General features: G+C 35.3%; 2 protein-coding genes across 3 annotated transcripts; one reads left to right on the top strand and one right to left on the bottom strand.

The window, feature by feature from the left end:
* Positions 1–1,703: 1,703 nt before the first annotated feature.
* Positions 1,704–10,430, top strand: LOC123314885 (aarF domain-containing kinase 1). The gene is made up of 5 exons (XM_044900287.1): positions 1,704–2,285; positions 4,640–4,971; positions 6,554–6,803; positions 8,727–8,905; positions 9,880–10,430. The coding sequence occupies exons 1-5, from the start codon at positions 1,851–1,853 to the stop codon at positions 10,235–10,237; spliced, it is 1,554 nt and encodes a 517-aa protein (XP_044756222.1). The 5' UTR covers positions 1,704–1,850; the 3' UTR covers positions 10,238–10,430.
* Positions 10,431–13,205: 2,775 nt separating this feature from the next.
* LOC123314884 lies at positions 13,206–22,027 on the bottom strand. 2 transcript variants are annotated; one of them, XM_044900284.1, is made up of 9 exons: positions 21,887–22,027; positions 21,560–21,812; positions 21,294–21,481; positions 21,078–21,232; positions 20,678–20,971; positions 20,038–20,260; positions 19,812–19,983; positions 19,461–19,731; positions 13,206–14,364 (listed from the first exon to the last, which is right to left on the bottom strand). In XM_044900284.1, exons 2-9 carry the CDS (start codon positions 21,686–21,688, stop codon positions 13,853–13,855), a joined length of 1,944 nt encoding a protein of 647 aa, XP_044756219.1. In that variant the 5' UTR covers positions 21,689–21,812; positions 21,887–22,027; the 3' UTR covers positions 13,206–13,852. The 2 variants fall into 2 exon arrangements, with proteins under 2 accessions (XP_044756219.1, XP_044756221.1); XM_044900286.1 differs by having other exon boundaries at positions 19,461–19,728.

The raw sequence follows: 22,027 nt of genomic DNA, 5'->3' as shown, positions 1-22,027 counted from the left end.
AATCAACCTGATAAGATGTTTGTGCAGAACATGGTGGGGAGCTCATCCCAGAGTACTTCTAACAATATACAAGTCCCTAGTTAGACCATATTTAGATTTTGGAGCAGTTTTGTATGGTGGATGTTCAAAGGCAATACTCCACAGCTTGGATAGAATGCAATACACGGCACTGAGAACAATATGTGGATTAATGAGATCAACACCAATCAATGTCCTTTTGGCGGAAAGTGGCGAATTTCCCCTGGAGAGTAGAAGAATAGAGATGGCACAAAATTTTCTATGCAAATCCTTCAGGATACGGAACAACCCAATTTTGGAAGAAATAGAGAGACTAGCACCCTTGAGAGGCTTTTGGAACAATAGGTACACACCAGCCTTTTTGAAAGCATATCAAAATGTGGCACATGAATCCCAATGGATATACAAATCCAAAATGTTACCCTTTTTTGAAATAAATTTCACAGAACACGTCCAGCCAGCAAACTGCCTCGTTTTGGAATTGGAAAAAAATACAACAACACCAATAAAGTTCAAAAACATCAAAAATGAACAATTCTTAGGATACAACTGTATATATACGGACGCTTCTGTGGACCCACAAACACATTCAGTTGGCATAGGAATATATTCGGACACTTTGGACATCAACTATAAGGCCAAACTTCCTGACCATTGGACGATATTTTCAGCAGAGATGATGGCGATCTGTAAGGCCGTCCTCTTTATTATAAAAAGAAAGGTGAAACATGCAGTGATTTTCTCGGATTCGCTAAGTGCGATTACAAGGTTGTCCCGGTGGACCATGTCATCCAATTTAGACATACTATCGGTGAATACGAAAAAATATCTATATAAAGCACATTTAATGAACTTGAACATCACCTGTGTGTGGATACCAGGTCATGCAGGAATTGAGGGCAATGAGAGAGCAGACATATTGGCAAATCAGGGAAGAGAGGAAAATTCCAGATTCCTCAAATATACAGGAGAGCAAAATGATATTAGATGCCTATTGAAACATAAATTGACACACCAGTGGATAAGGGAATGGAAGGAAATAGGAATGAGAAAGGCAAAAACATACACGCACATGCGAAATAGGGATAAAAACCCCACACAGAGATATTTCCTCTTTAGATCTGAACTTTCTAGAAAGAGAATAACAACTATGTTGCGACTGAGATCCAATCATTGCCTGACCCCTGAACACTTACATAAAATCAAAGTCAACAATAATCCGAATTGTCAGTGTGGAGAACTTGGAAATATCACACACATATTGTTTAATTGTCAACTAAACCGCCAAAATTGTGATATCCTATATGATAAATTAGTTACTTTAAAACTAGCTCAACCCATCAACGTGAATGAGGTGATATTTAGCCGATCAATAGAAGTAATAGAAACAATTACAGAATTTTTGAGAGCTTCGAAAATAAAATTGTAGTCAATTGAGTTGGGAAAAAAAAAAAAAAAAAAAAAAAAAAAAAAAAAAAAAATCCATCTATATGTTTAATATAACTAACATTTCCAAAAGATTAATTACCTTGTGTATGTTTTAGTTTGTATCACTGTGTAAAACCCATCCCTTCCCTTCGAGTATTGGGGCGGGAAGTAATAAGAGACTGGGTACATAACCTCGGTTGAGCCCAAAATCCCTAATCGGGATCCTGAAGGAAGAAGAAGAAGAAATTGTACGAGAAAATGATAAATTTCTTTGGATAAATTATTAGAAAGTTTTGGCTTGAATTTAGAGAAACTTTGTGCAATCGAATGTACTAATAGAAAATAAAAGTTGGTAGGAAAGGTGTATGTGCTCGATATAATTGATATTTATACTATCAATAGATATGTTATCCCAAAAATTAAAATGCATCTCAAAGTATTCCTTGATAGCAGGAACTTTGGTGACTACAACTTATAGTCTCCATGAAAATAGCTACGATATAAACTCTATAGGTATTGTTAGATTGACAAGAGCAGCAGTAACTGTTTTTAAAATTGGAACAACTTACAAAAATGAGTTATATGGATCTGGTCTTGAGAAAGGAAGTCCCCAATATAATAAACTTAAATCTGATATACATAAAAAAAGTGCTGAAAAACTTTTAGAACTATGTTGTACCAATAAAGGAGTTTATATTAAAGTTGGTCAGCACATTGCCACATTAGATTATATTTTACCTAGTGAGTTCGTCAAAACAATGAAAGTTTTGTATAGCCATGCTCCGAAAAATGACCTGAAGGATGTCTACAAAGTATTGAAGCAAGATTTGAAGAAAAATGTGAGTAAATGCAGTTTTCCATTTTCTCAAGCTATTGTAAACAAGTGTCTGGCAGAATCCCTACCAATTGTGCATTCTTGGAGCTTTTACTAAGAACCTAGAACCACAGCCCTACAAATGAATCAAATTGGAAATGTACATAAATTCATATATCCATTATGTTTACTTAGTTTAATAAAATAAATGTAGTATATCTAAATGTGCCTAAAGCTTGCAAACTTCCTGCCAGGGTGTCTCTGAGGTCTGATTGGGGGTGAGTCTTCTGGCAGAGAGATTAATAAATTCACTGTAATTTTCTTCTGAACTGTTTACTATTTGTTTTTCATTTTCTATATGATTAACGTTGTTATCATTGGGCTTGTTCATAGAGTGATTCACAATGGTTGTGAATTGTACTGACCAAGCACAGATGGTTTTTGCTGTCCTAAAATGGAACGGCTCTTTACGTTTGACAACCATTGTAAACAACCCTGTAGTCAAGCTGCGATTAAATCTCTCGCAGCAGACAAATGCAACTCGGCACAGGTATTTGAATGCAGATGTAAACTCTCCAAATTGGGAAGTTTAAGCAGACTGCAACTGGTTTGGGTACCTGGACACTCTGGCTTCAAAGGCAACGAATTATCGGATGCTCTAGCCAGAGAAAGCGCAACATTAGCGCTTATTGGCCCGGAACCAAGTATAGGAATCTCCAATTCTTTAATCAGGGAACGGAACAATAGCTGGATAAGGCAAAAGGTCCTGGAGTACTGGCGCAACCGTCCTGGACTGCGTCACTCGCACAGGGCTATTTCAGTGCCTCCCAGCCCATACACCAGTCGTTGGCTATTTTTTAGAACCAATCTGAGATCTATCATAGCGATTTTCACAGGACATTGTAGACTCAGAGCCCATCTTAAAAACTCAGCATCGTGAATGACCCGCTCTGCAGACTCAAGAATCACTCCCCTTCCGACATTATCGCCTTTTTGAGTAGGATGGGACTGGAGGGAGAGATCTAGCTCTTTGAGCTTGCCTGTGTGCTACAATAGACCGCTTGGTCGCAGTGGCAGGTTTGGTTTATCCGTCCAACACACCCAGCAATCAGTAATCAGTAAACCACCCTGTGAACAAACTTATTGTTATTAAAATGACGTGGCTTTAGTTTTCAAATGGCGAATTTCCTTCTTTAGTTTGAGTTCTTAGGATCTTCATTTGTTTTTTATTTTTTAGTTTTTACTATGGTTTATGGACCCTTTCTAATAACTTAGATCCAAGAAAAATGCTGACGGAGATTGGCAGATGGCCACTGGCACTGTTAGCACTTGCTTAGGTTATTGTTGTCAGGAAGGCTTTGTCAACCCACCATTCATTTTATGATCATTATTAGGTCTTGGTTCTTAGGAAGGCTATATGAACACAATATACAATAAGCATTAAATTATGAAAAAGTTTCAACCAAAGCATTTATTGCTTCAGATGAAAGGCCTTTTCAGTCATTGGCTGGGGCCCACCGGGTGCGCCTCGGGAGTGTAACGCTCCTAATTTAGACCGTTCCAGTAAGCAGAGTGTCAAGCCTCGGGTTTCCTCCACCTCTGTCCTGAATTCTGGGGCTTTACGCTCTCACAGCATAGGACCTCGTGATTCGTCATATTTACTGAGGTTAGGTGTAATTTTACAGTTTAGCTTAGCGCGTCCCCGAGATACCGAGGGCTCTGGGTTTTCCCGCACCTGACTGGAAATATATGTATACATATGTCCCAATATCCTGGGTTTTCCCCCTCGGCGGTGTATGCATTAGGAGAGGGCTAAAATGTGTCTCCAGGAGAGGCGTTTTCGCGGTTTTTCGATCACAGCTCATGGAACTGAAATTTTCAAAAAAATGATTAATATGAAAGTTGTAGAGCATCAAACTCTGCTTATAATGAGACCAGGTGCATATATTTAGGAGTATCCTTTCTCGAATAGGTATTCGTTTTTATGATAAAAGTGAAGGACAACTCTTGTAACCCAAATTCAAAACTTTGGATTTAAATGGCCAGTCCACACAGGAAGGGCGAGTGACGTCACACTTTTTCAAATTCTTGGCTGGGATTCGAACCCGGACCTTTTGTGTTGCAAAATAGATAGATAGATACCTACGTTAACGATGCGGTTTCTCAAGCAAAAATGGAGAAAAAAATCGTAGAAAAATATGATGTCCCCAACATCTCAAGAGTTCGGTCAAGGGCAGTCGCCCTTGCGGAAAGAGATGCTTTATTTCCATTTGGAAAATAACTATTTCAAACTTGAAAATTCAAAATGGTCGAAAATGGTCAATACTTTTATAACTGTTTTCAAGATTTTGTTCTAAAATTTTGCTTTCAAATTATCAGCCTGAGGAAATTTTCGAGTCATTTGATCCTGAGCCTTTAGGAACAGCTTCTTTGGCTCAAGTTCACAAGGCGGTCTTGAAAGATGGGAGATGTGTTGCAGTCAAAGTACAACATCCTTATGTTCAAGGAAATGCTAAAGTTGACCTGAAAACAATGGAGTATTTGGTGAAACTAATGAGTTATGCGTTCCCGGAATTCAGATTCCAGTGGTTGGTGGATGAGACAAAAAAAAATATACCTCAAGAACTGAATTTCGAACAGGAAGGAAAAAACGCAGAAAAAATTGATAGTCTCTTCAAAAATACTGAGTGGTTACGTGTTCCAAGAATTCTGTAAGTATCTACATATTCTTAAAAATATTGATAGCGTTATTAATTTTATTGCAAGATTTACTGAACATTTCCAACACTCAGTCCCAGTGGTACAGTGTACACTTCAAGTTCAAGCTGAGTTTAGGTTTGAACCCAGCTCAACTTTAACAATTCCTACAAATTTGAAAGGTTGATTTAGGTTCAATGTTGAAGTGGGCTCGAATATGATTTGGGGTTCAGTTGGATAAAATTGAATGCATTTGAAAGAAATATCTATACTATGTATAGGGTAAAATAAAATTAATGGGTGAACTTCGAGGTATTTTTGGGGTGAACATTTTAAGAAAGATCGCGTTGTGTTAACGGATCTAAAATTTTTTTTTACTAGGAAAAATTATTATGACGTTTGCCTTGCACTTTCACACTCCTATCCTTAGGAGCACTCACTTATCCCAGATATCTCAGATAACAAAAGGATTAAGCTCTGTTGGAGCCCTTTCCTGGTTTTTGGGCTCATGGTGGTCGGATAAGGGCTGCTTCTCGGCTCCCTGATGTCGATCGGGTTTAGTTTCCTCTTCGTCCCGTTGGTGTCCTTTCTATTCCTGATCTCCCCGCACTTCTTGTCTTCTTTTCCATGTTCTTCTGCACTTCCCATGTATTTGTATACCGTTCATATTATTTTGAAATAATATGTTTTTATTAAAAAAAATATCTAAAATATTTAAAGGTATTTATTCCCACAAATTGAAAATTTCTGGATTTGAGATCGGCACTAACACCTTAGAAGAAAGTAATACAATAATTCAATTCACTATATTCACAAATATCGCCATAGTCGAAGAAAATCTATCATAACTTTACTTTCACGCTATGTTTGTTTACAAATCGCAGTGTCCTCATCGTAGTTGGAATCTTCAAAAGATATTCTCGTCCAACTTAAGTTGCTTCAAATTCTCAGTTAGTTTCTTCGAAATCAGGCTTGTTGATGAAATGACAATAAGGATGGTCTTGATATCTTTCAAATTCTAGTAGGTTGTTGTTATTTGGACTCACTACTTCGATTAATGGTGTTTTTTTCTCATATTTTTTTCAATAATATGAGGTCAGGTATATTGTGTGTTATTTTCTGGTCTGTGCGATCCCAGTAGAGTTTGTGCTCAGCAAACTCGGGGAAGGGCGAGCGTGATCGGAGAACATGCTCCGTCTCGACCCGAACAGAAAAGGGAATACTCAGAGATCGAAATCGAACGCGATTGAAGTACACTTGACGTGCTCAGAGTCGAAAAGTCGCTAAGCCGGACTCAACCAATGTGGTTTCTGACGTAAGATATTCATTTTCTCTTTTTGAACTGACCACTAAAACGATTGATTCATCTGGGTCTGATTGATCCGTCTAGGTCTACTGTTTGATCCCTAGATACATTACGTATCTCCTTCCTTTTCCGCACCTCCCTTGAGTACCGCCTACTATTTTTCCTCTCGTTATATTGAGAAGACGACATTTTTCGAGTGTAGTATAGTAGTTTCTTCTTGCTCTGCTGACTCTGCTGATCCATTCTTAAATCCAAAAAATTCCAATTAGTGCAAATAAAATTCATTTCAGCTGGGAACTGACCACTTCAAGAGTTTTAACAATGGAATTTGTAGAAGGGGGTCAAGTAAACGACTTGGATTACATACATAAAAATAAGATTGATCCTTACGACATCACAGATAAGCTTGGAAAATTGTATTCACAAATGATCTTCAAGCATGGGTTTGTGCACAGTGATCCGCATCCTGGGAATATATTGATATCCAAATCAGAGAGAGGTGACTGCAATTTGACTCTTCTAGACCATGGTTTATATGCGGTAAGTCAAAAACTAATTTATTCTCATTATATTACAATACTCATTTGAAAAACGACAACCAAAAATGAATTCGAATTTTTTTTTTCAAGTAACGGCTGCTTTTTTATAAAACTTTTTTGTTGAGATCATGAGATCGCTTCAAAACGCCCGCGCTGAAATACACATATGTAATAGAGTTGGCATTGATGATACACATATGGAACCTTAAAGAAAACTAGTTTGCCTTCAATTTTCTATCGTTGAAGGAACAAAAAATATTGGTTTGCAAGTCAAGCAAGATGAGGCGAAATTATTGCATTATTTTCATTTTTGTTTGTTTCTCTGTTATGGATAGTTTGGACGCTATAATCGTTCTTGCGAACTGCTGCAATTAGTGAAAATCGTTCTGCATTGTGAGTCTATCTGAACTTTCAAACGATTTTCTTCTTAAAAGGTTAATTCTGTGAATTTTTTAACCCTTTCAGGTCCAAATTAGAAAATTTCATTCAAAATAAACTTATATTTTTAGGTCGAGAATACATGAAATTCAATATATTTCATTGAATATCTATTTGCTATTTTTTTCTAAATGGTGGTTTCTACATGTAACCACCAGGACTCAACTTACAATAGAAGTAGAATATTATCATTTCTTGTGGAAGGCAAGAAAACGGTTTTTTTTGTCACTTAAGCAAAGACCAACTTTACACGTTGTACAGCGACATTTTGCAGAACTTTTGCAACCCTCTATGAGAGGCCGCCTTTGACGTACCACTGTTGCAACTGTTTTGAGATGTAACCATATGGACTCATGAAATAAATATTATTAGAGGTGGTTTCATAGTGAAACCACTGGGAACGAAAGGGTTACAGAGTTGCATTCAGTCAAAGTATCCAATTTTTCGAATTTCATAGATATTCTTAATTGTTCTATATCGAATTTGTACTCGAAAACAGTGCAATATACGGGGAAATGTGAAGAATATCCAATTTCCAAAATGGTCAAATATTTATCAGTGAGCGTTCAACTTACATTCAAGAGTTGAGTTCTTTGAATTTCTGATATGTTTATGGTATCTAATGCTCATAATGAAAAAACTGGAAGATTTGGTTGGAATTTTGTGTGCGGAGAAGATTAATCACATCAATGAAAAACTATATTTCGAAAATTATTCCATTTGATGAAACTGTTCGTTAGATATAACTGAAAATTAATTTTTTCGAGAATTTTCAACAGCCTGTATCTTTTCAACCGAGCCGAATTGGAAAAAACGGTAAAAGAAAAAAGTTTTTCTTCTGACCTTAAGAATCTTCTGTTAAAATATATGCATAAATGTACCAACCGTGTATATTCGTAACCATGTATGAAAAAATAAATCAAATAAAATATGAGGCGAATTTGGAAGATCGGTGAGAAAATATAGTTCAATTTGAAATTTCAAAGTTGAAACTCTTCCCTCTTCCCTCCTTAACGCCTTTGTCATAAATAAGTCGGTGCAAAAGGAAATAAGTCAGGTAAATAATGATCTGGGGAGATGATCATTTTTTTGCAGTACTTTTGTTCATACTATTCACCCCCATTTCAAAATATTCAGGTATGACTTAATGGAATCGATCAGTTAGTGCCCATTCACAATAAACCTAAGGTGCCTACAGATTACTGTCAGGTCAGAACAATTTGAACGCTCCCTGGCAAAATCGTATGTTAGATATTTGAATCATGCTCATTATGACGTGGTCCCACGTCACGTAAGAGTAATCTGTAGGCACCTTAACTCATTCGTAACTCAAACGCAACACAAACGTAACTTTTAAAATCTAGTGTGATCTATAGTGATGAATTTTTAGGGTATTTGAAGCGGAACAGTTATTTTCTTTTCTTCCTATAATTCAAGTTTTGAATTTGCAAAATTCTTTCGAAGTGAGATATTGATATGTTTTCAGGTTCTGAGTGACGAATTTCGATATAACTATGCAAATTTTTGGTTGAGTATTCTCGATAGAAATAGGCACACTATGAGGTTGCATAGTAAGCAGTTGGGAATCGATGGAGACCTTTATGGAATGTTTGCTTGTATGGTGACCGGTCGGTCTTGGGAGAGCATCAATAGAGGAATAGTAACGTGAGTATTTCTGAAGATATTTTAAATAAATTATATATTGAATGCACTGTTAGGTCAGGAAACGAAACTGAATTACTTTGTTAGAAGCAATGATTGAATGATTGTTTTTTACAAATTAAATACCCACGAAGGTGTTTGTTTTTGCGGGTATTAACTTACAAGTGTGTACTCATACAGAAAAAAATTGTTCTGACGGATTTCTTCTTATGTTACATATAGTTCAGAAAGTAGTTCTATCTCAAAGCAACTGGACAATAGATAATTGCGCAGTAATGGAAATACAGTAGTAATTGATGGTGTTCATTTCGTATATGAAATGTATGCAGGATGTTTCTGGAAGACATGCTAATATTCAAGGGGGCGATTCTTGGATCCATTAAAAAAAGTACTTCATATCAATAAATGTCACTAACGTGTCAACTTTTGAGATATAAGGTCGTTGAATTTCTAATGTGGTATAATTTTTGGCACTTGAAAGTTTTTTTTACCTTAAGTAGAAGAATAAAAATAGTTTACATTTTTCTCAACATTTAACAAATTCAATAGCTTGAAAGAAATAAAAAACATCATACAACAGTCGCTTAAGTGATTCTACCCTGAATAAAACAAGCAAAAACCGTGCGTCGATCGAATTCAAATAAAAGGATCGAATCATATTTGCTCAGGAACGAATAAGATTCCCAAGAATAATTTCATTTTAATATAAAGAAGTAGTGTCCCCATTCTTTCTCTAAAAATCGTTAATGCAAAACCCGTAATGAAGCTACTGGCAAAAATAAAAATTTTGTTTTTATCTACATCAGAAAATTAATCTTGAAGTATTGAAGATATATAACAAAGATACCTAAAATATTATCACATCACTGTAGTTATAAAAATCACCACCTTTAATCTTTCAATCTACGTTGCAGCGATTTTTATGAAAGTATTGATTTAATTAACTGAAATTTTTCAAAGAAATCCAAACCTTTCAGAGATGGAGTTCCTTCTAAAGGAGAAATGGATTTCGTGAAACAAAATTTATCGTTGATTCTACCTCAAATGTCCACCGTTCTAGACAGTGTGAATAGGCAGATGATTTTGATTTTCAAAACTAACGACCTGATTAGGGGTATTGAGCATACTTTGAAAACATCAAAGAAAATGAGGGCCTTCAAAGTGATGTCCGAATGTTGTGTGAACTCTGTGTATGACCAGAAGAAAGTGAATTGTTCTTCTAGGTTGGAAAAATTGAAGATTCAACTAGCACAATTCTGGGCGCTATTGAGATTGAAAGTGTACTACACATACCTCCAACTTTCGAATTTTAATCTGAGATTATCTTTACATTGATGTTTTTTTAATTGTCAAAATATATTGTGTTCAAAGGTTTCATGAATATTATATTACAATTATATTTATATCTATAGAGAATTTAATTCTGAAATTGTTGACTTTATTTTTTTAATTATTTATTGATATTTTTATTCAAAAATATACTGCGTGTGCATATTGTTGATCAATAAAGAAACATCATAAGTTAAAACTGCTCCATCATTTCCTACAATTAATTGGCCTTGTTCAAAGATACAATCAATTCAAGATTCCTAGTGCACTAATGCTGATGACTGATATGCAAGAGAACTTCGTAACATATTACCATATCGTAAACAAGTGTGAACAACTTATTAAATCGTAACAATACCTGTGCAATTTCAATTAATAACATACCATAACAAGAAAAAAATTAATGCTTTTATCCGAACAACACTTCGTTGAAAATCCAAAATTGAGGAGAGCAAGGGCAGTTGTAGAAACAGGTGAGTGCGATTGAGCAATTTGTAATTTTTGGCACTATCATTGCTTTATGTTCTTCCCAAGTTCCTGCTCATATGATATGTTTTGCTACACTGAATCTCTTAATGTGAACATATACATATCGTTAATGCTTAACAAAAAATGTTGCATGCAGCTTATATACTAGCTTTATCTTCTTTTTACGGGGCGATGATATGATAACGAAGTTGTGCAGCTTTACCATGCTGACATAAGAATTTGACTTTCCTTTGAACAACTCAGAACTATGTATCCATTATAGTGTTTGTGCTAAAATAGTCATTGTTTCTTAACATCACCCAAAATTATAGAAATAACTGCAGAAGATATTTTCATAAAATTCAATTTCACTGCGTTATCCAGGATGATGAGAAAATCCGAAATATTTTCAAGTTTCCGTCACCTCCGGTTGTAACAAGTAGCTATCAATGATGTGATTTCGATCACCGATATTCGGAAGATTTCCAGAGAGCAAAGATCTTGGATAATTTTTAATCTTTGCCAGAGATATTTGAGCTTTTAGACAAATATTCTCTAAACTATGCGAAGATTGTTATAGCGTCTTTTCCTTCAACGTTAGAATCATGAACTGTTATTGAAGCCGTTTTTTCCTGTAATGTTAATGAAAAAATGTTACGCGGACTTTTTAGCAAAAACTATCAATTACATACTTCAAATGGGAACGCATACTTTTTGTTATCGAAATATGATTCTACCCATAAAAATCAATAAATAATGGCCCATCACTCCCATCCAAAGATATTACACATATGTGATATCTTTGGTCCCATCAACCATATGTCTAAAACCAACTATTATCGAGATATGCAAGAAATAACACTTTGCTTTTTATCATCAGAGAGAATGACACGTTAATTTCTTTGCATAAAAAATTATTTCAATGATGGTGATAACATCTGAGGAATCAATAGGAAAATACATTTAGAGGATATGCTCAAAGTTCTGATCGTTTATGTCTTAGGAATTTGTTGACGCATCGGAGACATGCTTCGTTCGTTGCTTTCCTTATCTTATCAGGGCGAAGAGATCTGCAAAGGTGTTTTGATTAGTGAATAAATTTATTGAGGTGTTTTCAAATTCAGAGCTAAGCTAAATGCATTTGTTTCTCGTTGTTTGCAGTACTCTTTATCAGTAAGAAAAGTTACATACCTAGACCATATTTTTATCCTCCGCCCTCCCCAAATATACTATTCCAAGGGAGTGAGATCGGGTGAATGTCAGAAAAGAGCCAGCAAGATATTATATACATAACTGTGAAGGTGCAGCATCTTGTTGGAGCCATAAGTTCTTTTAATATTTTTCCACTAGCATTAGTGGCTCAATTCTTTGAGTCAATATATCTTACACAACCTTCAAGTTAACTGTTATCAATTCAAATTATTCCGTAAATATAAACATCAAGAAATGTGTCTTTTTTTATAGTACAAAAATCAATAAGGGCAGGTCTCTGTAAAGTGTTTGTTAAGTTGTAGTTAGCATTCTTCGGAAATAGCTATTCGTTGGTCCAAATGACGCAGTAAAACAGGTTTTGTACTGAATTGCTTCACAAAACTATATTTTTCGCGAAATCAGTTTTTTTCAAACGTTCTTAATCTAAATTATTTGCAAGGATCCAACTTATGTTTTTTTCAGAATACTTCTAATGCTAGAATAACATAGTCCTAGATCTCTCTCACAATTTAGAAAATTTTCCGGATTCGCATCAAAAGGTGACAAAACTTTAATTTCGTTATTTTCGTCAACCATAACATTTCTCTCTTCCTAGGAGTTTTGTTATGGAAGGAACCGTTATTCATTGTTCCATTAATGGTCCAATTTAAGGGTCTCCGTCGGTCGGGAAATATCTCAATGAATAGTCTATTTTTGTTCTATCAACAACTCTATTAGGCCAGGCGCAAATAGAAATGCATGTTGGTGAGGTGACGCAGCTTTTTCCTGCGCTGCACGTACTATTTGACACGTCACTGTCACGCTTTATTTGCGCAGTCTTGTTCTTTTCTATCATTTACAAAAACTCACGCTGCGTCACCTCACCAACCTGCGTTTCTATTTGCGCCTGGCCTTACACTCGCATGTCGAAACTTCAATAAACGGTGAGCTCAAATGAGAGTGAAAATGAATTTGGCAGATGTAAACTTCTAATCTTTAATATTTCCAATATTGAATTATTCGATAATTCAATGATTAGAACTGAAAGCTCTACTCACCTTAGAAACCTTTTATTTGTTAAATATCTTGAAAATGATCAATTTTGGCAAATGGTTGATGTGTTTTATTGCTTTTTAGCAATAATGCAATAAAAGTTATGGTCCCCATTTAAAATGAGTTTTTGATCAAAATAAAATCACAATTCGGCATTAATTGTGAATTCTTGGTGAAATTCATCAAGATTACAGTGAAAAACATACAAAATGCATTGAATAACACAGTTCCTGAAATTTTTTATCTCTACGAATAAGAAGACTTTAAATTTCTCAGATATATTTTTTCAGTATGTCTGATTTTAATCAAGTTCTTCAGTATAAAATAAATATAAAGTAAATTAACATTCTCGTAAAAAATAATAACAAGAAATATCACATCATTGTAATACATTCTAGGATTTTCAATATTTAACACTTAAAACAATGAACAAATATAAAGGACACAAAATAATAATATAACAAATTTCCTCTACTTTGAATGATTCAACTGAAAATAATTCTAAAAAAATAAACGTTTTCTCCTGAATAACATTGAGATTAATTTCATTTCTTAAATATTTAATGGAAGGAACTATAAACATGAGTAACAAAATGATGACTATCACAATACTAGGAATAAGTATCTTTAACTTTCAAAATTAAATTATTGCTAACTGAAGGAACAGTTTTTCAACTAGAAAAATGATTTCCTATCAAGTTATAATCCATAATAATAATTTCATATATAAATTCAGATAGCAAATCATTCTTGAATTATGAACTCTTTTTTTCAACTGTTCAAGTTTATAATCTATTTGATAGATTAATTCATGTAAAAATATAATTTGTATAAAAATAGCATCAAAATTTTAAATGAGGGTTTTTAGCAATTGGAAGTTGCTCAATATAATTAATATTAAGTTATAGCCTACTGATGCTTAGCAACAGTTTGAGTAGGAAAAATGAATCCCTGGGCATTCACCCCAACTGGATACCAAGCTGCATTAGGGGTAGAAGGGTAAGAGTATTGCTCAGGTACTATATAGGGTACTTCTACAGAAGGAGTATACATGTGTAAAGGAGTTGTTGGTACTATTATTTCTGCTGTAGGACTGTATATAACTGGAGTGCCTGGTGGTACCGGAATAATAGGTGAATACATTCCCATTTGAGGATTGACTCTAGGTACAGATGAACAAACTACGGGTTGTTCCAGAGATGTATAGTCAGAATTTTCATGATAAGATACATATTGCGCGTTTGTTTCAGTTGTTTGTGATTTTTGAGTCGGCGTTGTTTCTTTGTTATTATTCACATCCAAAGTTACTTGTGGATGAGGAGAAGTGGGGCTTTGTTGGGATTCTGGCATTTGTGTCCATGGCTGGTATGCATAGTGATATGGGTCCACTGGATAGTTGTAGATTGGTGACTGGTTTACATCTACAATCAAACCCCCACTTGAATTTTGTATAATTTGCACTCGTTAAGGCGAAAAATTCACCCAAAGTAGGAAAGAAATAAGTAAAATTAAAAACAATTCATCTCAAAGGTACATTAATATCTCACTATTTCAAACTCGCAGCTTGGATCGCGTATTATTATATTGTAAAACGCTAGTGTATACACGGTGAGTCCTTTACTCGTATAGATATTTTTACAGTAGATTCTTGATGTCAAAAGAAACACTTTTTTCCTTTACCATTCTTTCCGAATCGACTCGGTTTCAAAGATATACGGGCTGTAAAAAAAAAGATCCGCAGATGTGTAGTGTCAAAGATTTAGCTATTTATTCTGAAGGTTTGTTCTTCCAGGGGTGGCACACCTCATTATGAAAAATTAAAATGGCTCTATCTTTTTATCAGGGCCGATTCGGAAAGAAAGTATAGGAAACAGTGTTTCTTTTGCTGTTAAAATATGTATTTGTACGAATCAAAGACTCACCCTGTATACAGAGTGGATTCCTAAACTGAAAACAAAGAGGAAATACCATAATTCAGTTCCCGCTTGTTTTCTAGATGAAGGTGGTCCAATCAGATTGCAGGAATATCAAATGGCCAATCAGATTGAGATGTAAGCGAACACAACAACAGAATTGGCCGGTCTCGTGCTCAATCGTCACCGTGTTTGTTTGACAATGACAAAGACAGATTACCCGATATTGATCATAGAAATCTGAAATACTACTACCCTGTGGAAACAATATCAATTTCAAAGGGTAGTCTGTAATATTTCAGATTTCTATTATCATTCTCGATTCGGTTGATCTGTCTGCTAAGTTAATTTGAAAACTTGACATGAAGCGAAAAGGTCCCTTATAATCCCTCTAAAAGAACTTTTAGAGTTCAATGATAATCCCCGCTCACTTTAAGCTAGCCATTCAAGGTTAAAGAAACTCGATTCTTCAAAACACAGTGGAGTGAAATCTCTTAGGATAAAACCTCTTTGATGAAACTCCAGATCATCTGATGACAGAATTGCTTTTACTAGCCAACGCCAAGAATGTTTTGGACGAGAATCTTGCAGGACCGAGGAAGCCATTCCAGATACTAAAGTTCATTATGGAACTGTACGGCGAGCTCTAGACGAAGCGGCGAAAACGGCTCTGTTGGGGGGCACAATAAATTTTAAGTTCGCAGTACAAGGCAACCCCCTTTTAAATCAAGAATCTTTCACACTGAGAGATAATGAAAATGAAAGCGGCATTTGTTCGACAAACACATAGGTCAAAATGTCAATTTCTGCATAAAAAGTAAAGCACTTTTCTACACTCGATTTTAGTATTCATTTGCTGATTGAATTTACACCTGCGTAGAGGAGGTGTAGTTTACCTACATCTCCTTTTGACTATGTGTAGATAAACTACACCTCCTCTACCCTGGTGTAAATCAAATCGAGTGTAGAAAAGTGCTACACTTTTTATGCAAACGAGAGGACCTTTTATTCGTTTTAGATGAACTATTGTTGTCAACAAATTTTTCCAACCTCTAGTTAATTTTGCTTGGGCGGACCTCAAATTTATTTTATCTTGTGGCAACCTATATTTTTTATAAATTATTTCGTTTAGACGTTTTTGCCTTTCTTCGAAATTATCGACAGATTTCGAGGTTTTAGCATAACAGATATTTTCATCTTATATATTTAACTCATATTATCTTACATATTTATGAAGTACAATTGATTTGGGTCAATAGTGACTTTCTCAAGTCACTAAAAAATCCACCTGACATATACAGAACGATTAAAAAATTGAAAATAAGACTGCCCTTTTTCGCAAAACATCAATTTTTCCGAAAAACTATTGGAGTTAGACATAGGAAACACTTGATAGACTTTTTAGATCTTCCGGAGGCGTTCTGAAAAATTTATAATGATAATATACAGGGGGTTGCATTGTAAAGAAGGAAGATTTTTCATTCACAATGTTTGTTAAGCTGTTTTCTCTACCCTGTATATCTCATGTCGATTTTTGATATGACAATTGTGAGAGTCGCTATCGAACCGACATAACAATTCTAATGGGATTCTGCACAACTTCATATTTCCAGATAATATGAGTGGAGAATATTTGGGTGAAAATACCTGTTATGCTGAAAATCTCGAAAAATGTCGATAACTTCGTAAAAAAAGAGCAAATATGAAATGTCCACTATTTTGGGTGTGTAAACAGAAAGATTCATAAAAAATGTAGGTTGCCATATGAAAACCAAATTAAAGTTCCGCCAGGAAAAATTGAACACCCTGTGTGACTGAAATTTATTTATCTCGTACCGCTAGGCAATAAAAAAGAAATTCGAAATTTTATCTGTCTGCTAAGACGAGATACGAGGCGAGAGCGCACTTATTGCAGGACTCTGTATATATCACGAAAAATATATCATCGATGTATGGAAGGTTCATGTTCATGCTGATTGCGATAAATCAGCAGGCGATACATTAGGAACACTTTTCTCACCAGTTCAACTCACAGCTATAAATATGACCTCAACTGAAGAACGAGTTTTACAGGCTTTTTTATGTATCAAGATGAAAAATAAAAAAAGAAAATTTTGGGTAAATCCCTACAATTTAGCAAACTTGCAGTATAGCCCTTCTCTTGTTTTTGGAGAACTCTCACACCATGAATTTAAATTAAGGGAGTATTATCGAAAGGATACCAAAAGTTTTCGGACTATAGTGACCCTTAAAAAAACATCATTTCTGGAACATACTTCCTCTTCTTTTTTTGATATCATTAAATCATACAGGGTAAGCTTGTGAAAACGAAAGAGATGGGTAAAAGGTGGAATGAACTTTTTTGGAAAAAAAAAGGCTTGAACATGTCGATTTTTGATTCGAGGGGGACTTCTCAGATCAAATTCACAACTGTATCGTTTCAGCCCCTAGTGTTACAACACCATGACGCTTTACCTCTGGTGATCAGACCAGTGATCACCTGTGGCTATGTCGCCTGGTGGTCCTGCACAGAACGCGCTCAAACCCAAAACAAACTTTCGAAACTCCAGAGGACGGCATGCCTCACTGTGTCCATGGAGATGCTATTAGACCTCCCTCCCATTCACATTTTTGTTCAGGGAGGGGCAAAACTAGCAACCCACAGGCTCCACCAACTTACCGTAAATGAGCCTAATAAACTCATTTGCGTGCCCAATTGTCTTGCAGTCCAATTGGAGGCAGATGAGGTGATGGGCATGAGGACTGATCAGATAATCACAAGAACCAGCACGGATGGAACCTTCAGTTCTCTGATTCCAAACAGATACGAATATGGCTCCGTCACAAGGAATTCTATTTACAAGGACCTTGCTGGTTTACTGATGGCTCCAGAACCAGTCAGGGATCTGGAGCCGGAGTCTACAGTCGTAGACCGCTGACTGAACTCAGTGCCTGTCTGGGAAAGTCGGCGACAGCATTTCAGGCAGAAATCTTCGCCATTGATCCGTGCGCCAACCATTTGCTCAACATGGGTTGGGCGGGTAGGTCAATAAAAATCCTAACGGATAGTCAAGCTGCGATTAAATCTCTTGCAGCAGACAAATGCAACTCGGCACAGGTATTTGAATGAAGATCTAAACTCTCCAAATTGGGAAGTCTAAACAGACTGGCAACTGCTTTGGGCACCTGGACACTCTGGCTTCCGAGGCAACGAAGTATAGGATGCTCTAGCCCGAGAAGGCGCAACATCAGGGAACGGAACAACAGCTGGATAAAGCATAAGGACCTGGAGTACTGGCGCAACCGTCCTGGACTGCGTCACTCGCACAGGGCTATTTCAGTGCCTCCCAGCCCATAGTCGTTAGCTAGGATTTTCTAGAACCAATCTGAGAACTATAATGGCGGTTTCACAGGAAATTGTAGACTCAGAGCCCATCTTAAAAAACTTAGCATCGTCAATGACCCGCTCTGCAGACTCTGCATAGAGGAGGACGAAACGATTGAACACATCCTCTGTGACTGCCCGGCGGCAGACAGAGTCAGACTTGGAATATTTGGTTCTCCGAAGATGGTCCTAGAGGAACTCAAGAATCACTCATCTCCTTTTTGAGTGGGATGGGACTGGAGGGAGAGATCTAGCTCTAGCTTGCCTTTGTGCTACAATAGACCGCTTGGTCGCAGTGGCATGTTTGGGTTATCCGTCCAACACACCCAGCACTCAGTAAAATTAGTTACAACACCAATCGCTAAATTTTGAATAGGAAAGATAGAGGAAGTGATACCCCACTTGAAAGGGCTATCTATTTAGAGTTCAGCATATTTAATTTTTTATCGTTTTCGAAATATTCACATTTACATTTGAAACAATATTGTTGTTTAAGTAAATCAATCGAAATTTACTCATTTATTCTGGTATTTTGATGATGAATCTCCTATACAATTCTCGCACTTGTTTTTGTTGAAAAATAAAGAAATGACTTCTTTCTGCCAATGAATAAACCATTTTTACGAATTATTACTAAATGAAAGAAGCAAACAGTAATAATTTGATGTCTGGTGTATGGCAGTCAACGATTATCATCGAAAGCACAGAATAAATTGGTGAAAATTTGATTGATACAAACAGCATGCTTAACAAAATTACCAGTATTGTACAAATTATAAATTTGAAAATCTTGAAAACGAATGGATTGAAAGAAAAAAATTGAATATGATGAACTCAAAATAAAAATACCTTTCAAATGAGATATTACTTACTCCATCTCCCCTATTCAAAGTATGGGGGTTGGAGTTGTAACACAAAGGGTTGAAGTGATATGGTCCTCAATTCAACCTTAGAAGTTGCTCCCTTGAATCAAAAATCTACGAGGCAGGCCATTTTCTAGAAAAAAACCATTCCGTTTGTTATCTTTCCTGTTTCGTTCTCAAAAGCCCATCCTGTATAATGATTAAACTTATAAGCATGCCCATATGAAATATAAGATAAGCTCCGGTGTCGCCTGACTGTGAACTTTTTTTTTTATTGCAAACATACAGACTTTTGCATTTGGAATATTAGTAAGGAAAATAATTATTGAGACAATATTCTTTTGATTTTTACTCACCACAATAATGCATCCCATTTGGAGTTGTAGCAACAGGCGTCATAACTGGACGAACATTAAAATTGAATACACCAGGACTAACAGGAGTAGGAGGCCAACTAAATGGTTCTTGAATCACAGGTGTCATCATACCTGGATAAGAATAATAAGGTGCTTCCCACTGATATCTTTGAGGAGTATTACACTGTGCATCTTGATTGATAAGATCTAAATTGGCTTCGTTTATAACATCCTGATTTTCTTCTTGTGCATTTTGAGGACTTTGCATCTGCTATGAAAAAATGGAAAACCTCTGAATGTATAGAACCAATTCAATACATTTTTTGAAATAGAGGTGTTCTTGATACTCACCAGAGGCGCTCCAACATAAGCAGTTACATTATGTTCTAAAGAATCTGAACCCGGATTACTGGATGGACTTTCATTTTTTATTTGGTTTTTATCCTTTTTTCTCCTATGGGACTTGATTTTATCCAACGAAAGTATGGTAGTTGTAGCAGATATATTTAAATTTTTTGAGAACCTTCAGAATAAGAATTTTCAACTTTTTATCAAATAATTTTTTATTCTTACTCACCTGTAAGGCAGTGGCCATGGTTTAGCATCGTTTTCAGGTGATAAGTCACTGTAATTTACAACTTTTTTCTGTGCAAGCTTCGTTATATAAACAACACATTTATTTTCATTTTTTATTATGTCTTGAATATAACAATCATAAGTTTCATCTTTATCGTTGAATAAGCATCTTGTCCCAAGTATCAATTTATCATCTCCATAGTACCAATCACCCAGCCTCATTTCTGATCAAATGAGTTTAATTATTGGAAAAAATAGATTAGCCAATATTTATGTAAAATATCGAGGCAAAGTAAATAAAATAAGTTAAATATTTTTTATTAGTTGAGTACTTTTTTCTCAGTTTTAATATAAATTCAGATGGAGAAATAATAGAAGTGCCTGGAAGTAAAAGGGTTTAAGTCCACATATTTTAAAAAACGATCCAAGTGCAGAATATGATGCCTAAAAGATCGAACTATTATTTCATATGTAAAATACAAAGATATTAATATATAATTCTCAAACTCAATCCTGGATTTTTGGACTGCAAATTAACTTTAAAGCCAATTATTTCAGAACTACAAAATTGCACTTGAACCCTTTCACTTTCCAGCCCCTCAATTGCAGTTCAACAGTTCGATTTCATCTCTACAGCTTACCTCTCCTTACTTCAGTCCATGAATCATATTCAATGTTTCGATAAATTGAGGGATCAAGTGCTTTTGCAACTTTGAAGGGAAATGGTGCTATATTCAATGGTAAACTAACAACACTTTCCTTATGATCATCAAGATCCTTCTCCCCTTCTGCTTCCTCATGTTCCTGTAGTTTCTCATCTAACAACAAATCAGCCTGAGTTGTAATATAAGTTTTATCATAAAGCATGCCCTGTACTATGTCATCTACATTTTGTATATCAAATACATTTTCGTACAAGAGTTTATAAACGATTGCTAAAAAAAGAGAACAGAATTTCCTTACAAGAAATTGAATCATTTACTTGATCCATAACAAGAAATAATGATCATAAGAGATGAGTGAAAGTGTTCAAAAACTTACATTGACAAAAACCAGCAGTAACTATATGTTCTCGTTGATAAACTGCATCATAATGATCTTCGTTCATTAAACACAATAATATCACTTTAGTATTTCCTTTTTTGATGATATGGTCGGCCTGCTGACGAGATGCATCGAAGATTGTGATATTACATCTAAAAAGTAAAAAGAGAATTAATCCCACAACAAAATTGGTCACTTCATTACCAAACTTACTTATATTTTCTAGACAACATTTGAATTTCTAAATTGCCACATATAATCATATGTTTTTCTAATTTTTCGATGTGGTCAACTAATTCTTCTTTTGTTTCAACAAATTCCAGAAATTCATCTAAATTCTTTTTAGCATAATTAATGCAGTCAATTCTCACCCTTTCATGATATATTTGAATGTTGAATAGCTGTGAAGAAAATTTTCCCAGTCAGCAATATGTTTTTTTTTTTAAATAAGATACCTTTTTCAATGAAATTTCAGATACCTGTTCAGATACAGCTCTAAATAAGCAAGTTTCATCGTATGCAACATTTTTTCTATAATAACCCAAAGCTTCGAGCCAGTTGTCGACAGCACCAGGATTTCGGCCTTTTTTACTCAATTTTTGTGCCATAGTACTTTGATTTTAACGAGAAAAAACGTGACACTGTAGAACTATACACGTTGTCGGTACTTTTCTTCGATGTAATATGGGCGGTTTTAATTAATTTTAAAGAGTTTATTTCTCACAGTCACACCTAAAATATATACGTATTGATGAGAATTCAACACTTTTAATTGAAACGTTTCAGAATAAATCAAAACTACGTACCGCCAAAAACCATCAGGAACACAGACAGACAACCGCTCCTCCACAACGAAGATACTTCTTCTGTTTCTGAATAAATAAATTTTGCAACTTCGTTTATTGGTTCAATGCGGCGGCATTCAAAAAAGGGATGTATTCGTTGAT

This window comes from Coccinella septempunctata, chromosome 6, assembly GCF_907165205.1.
Source record: "Coccinella septempunctata chromosome 6, icCocSept1.1, whole genome shotgun sequence".
Taxonomy (NCBI): Eukaryota; Metazoa; Arthropoda; class Insecta; order Coleoptera; family Coccinellidae; genus Coccinella; species Coccinella septempunctata.
This window is presented reverse-complemented; position numbering and strand designations above follow the sequence as displayed.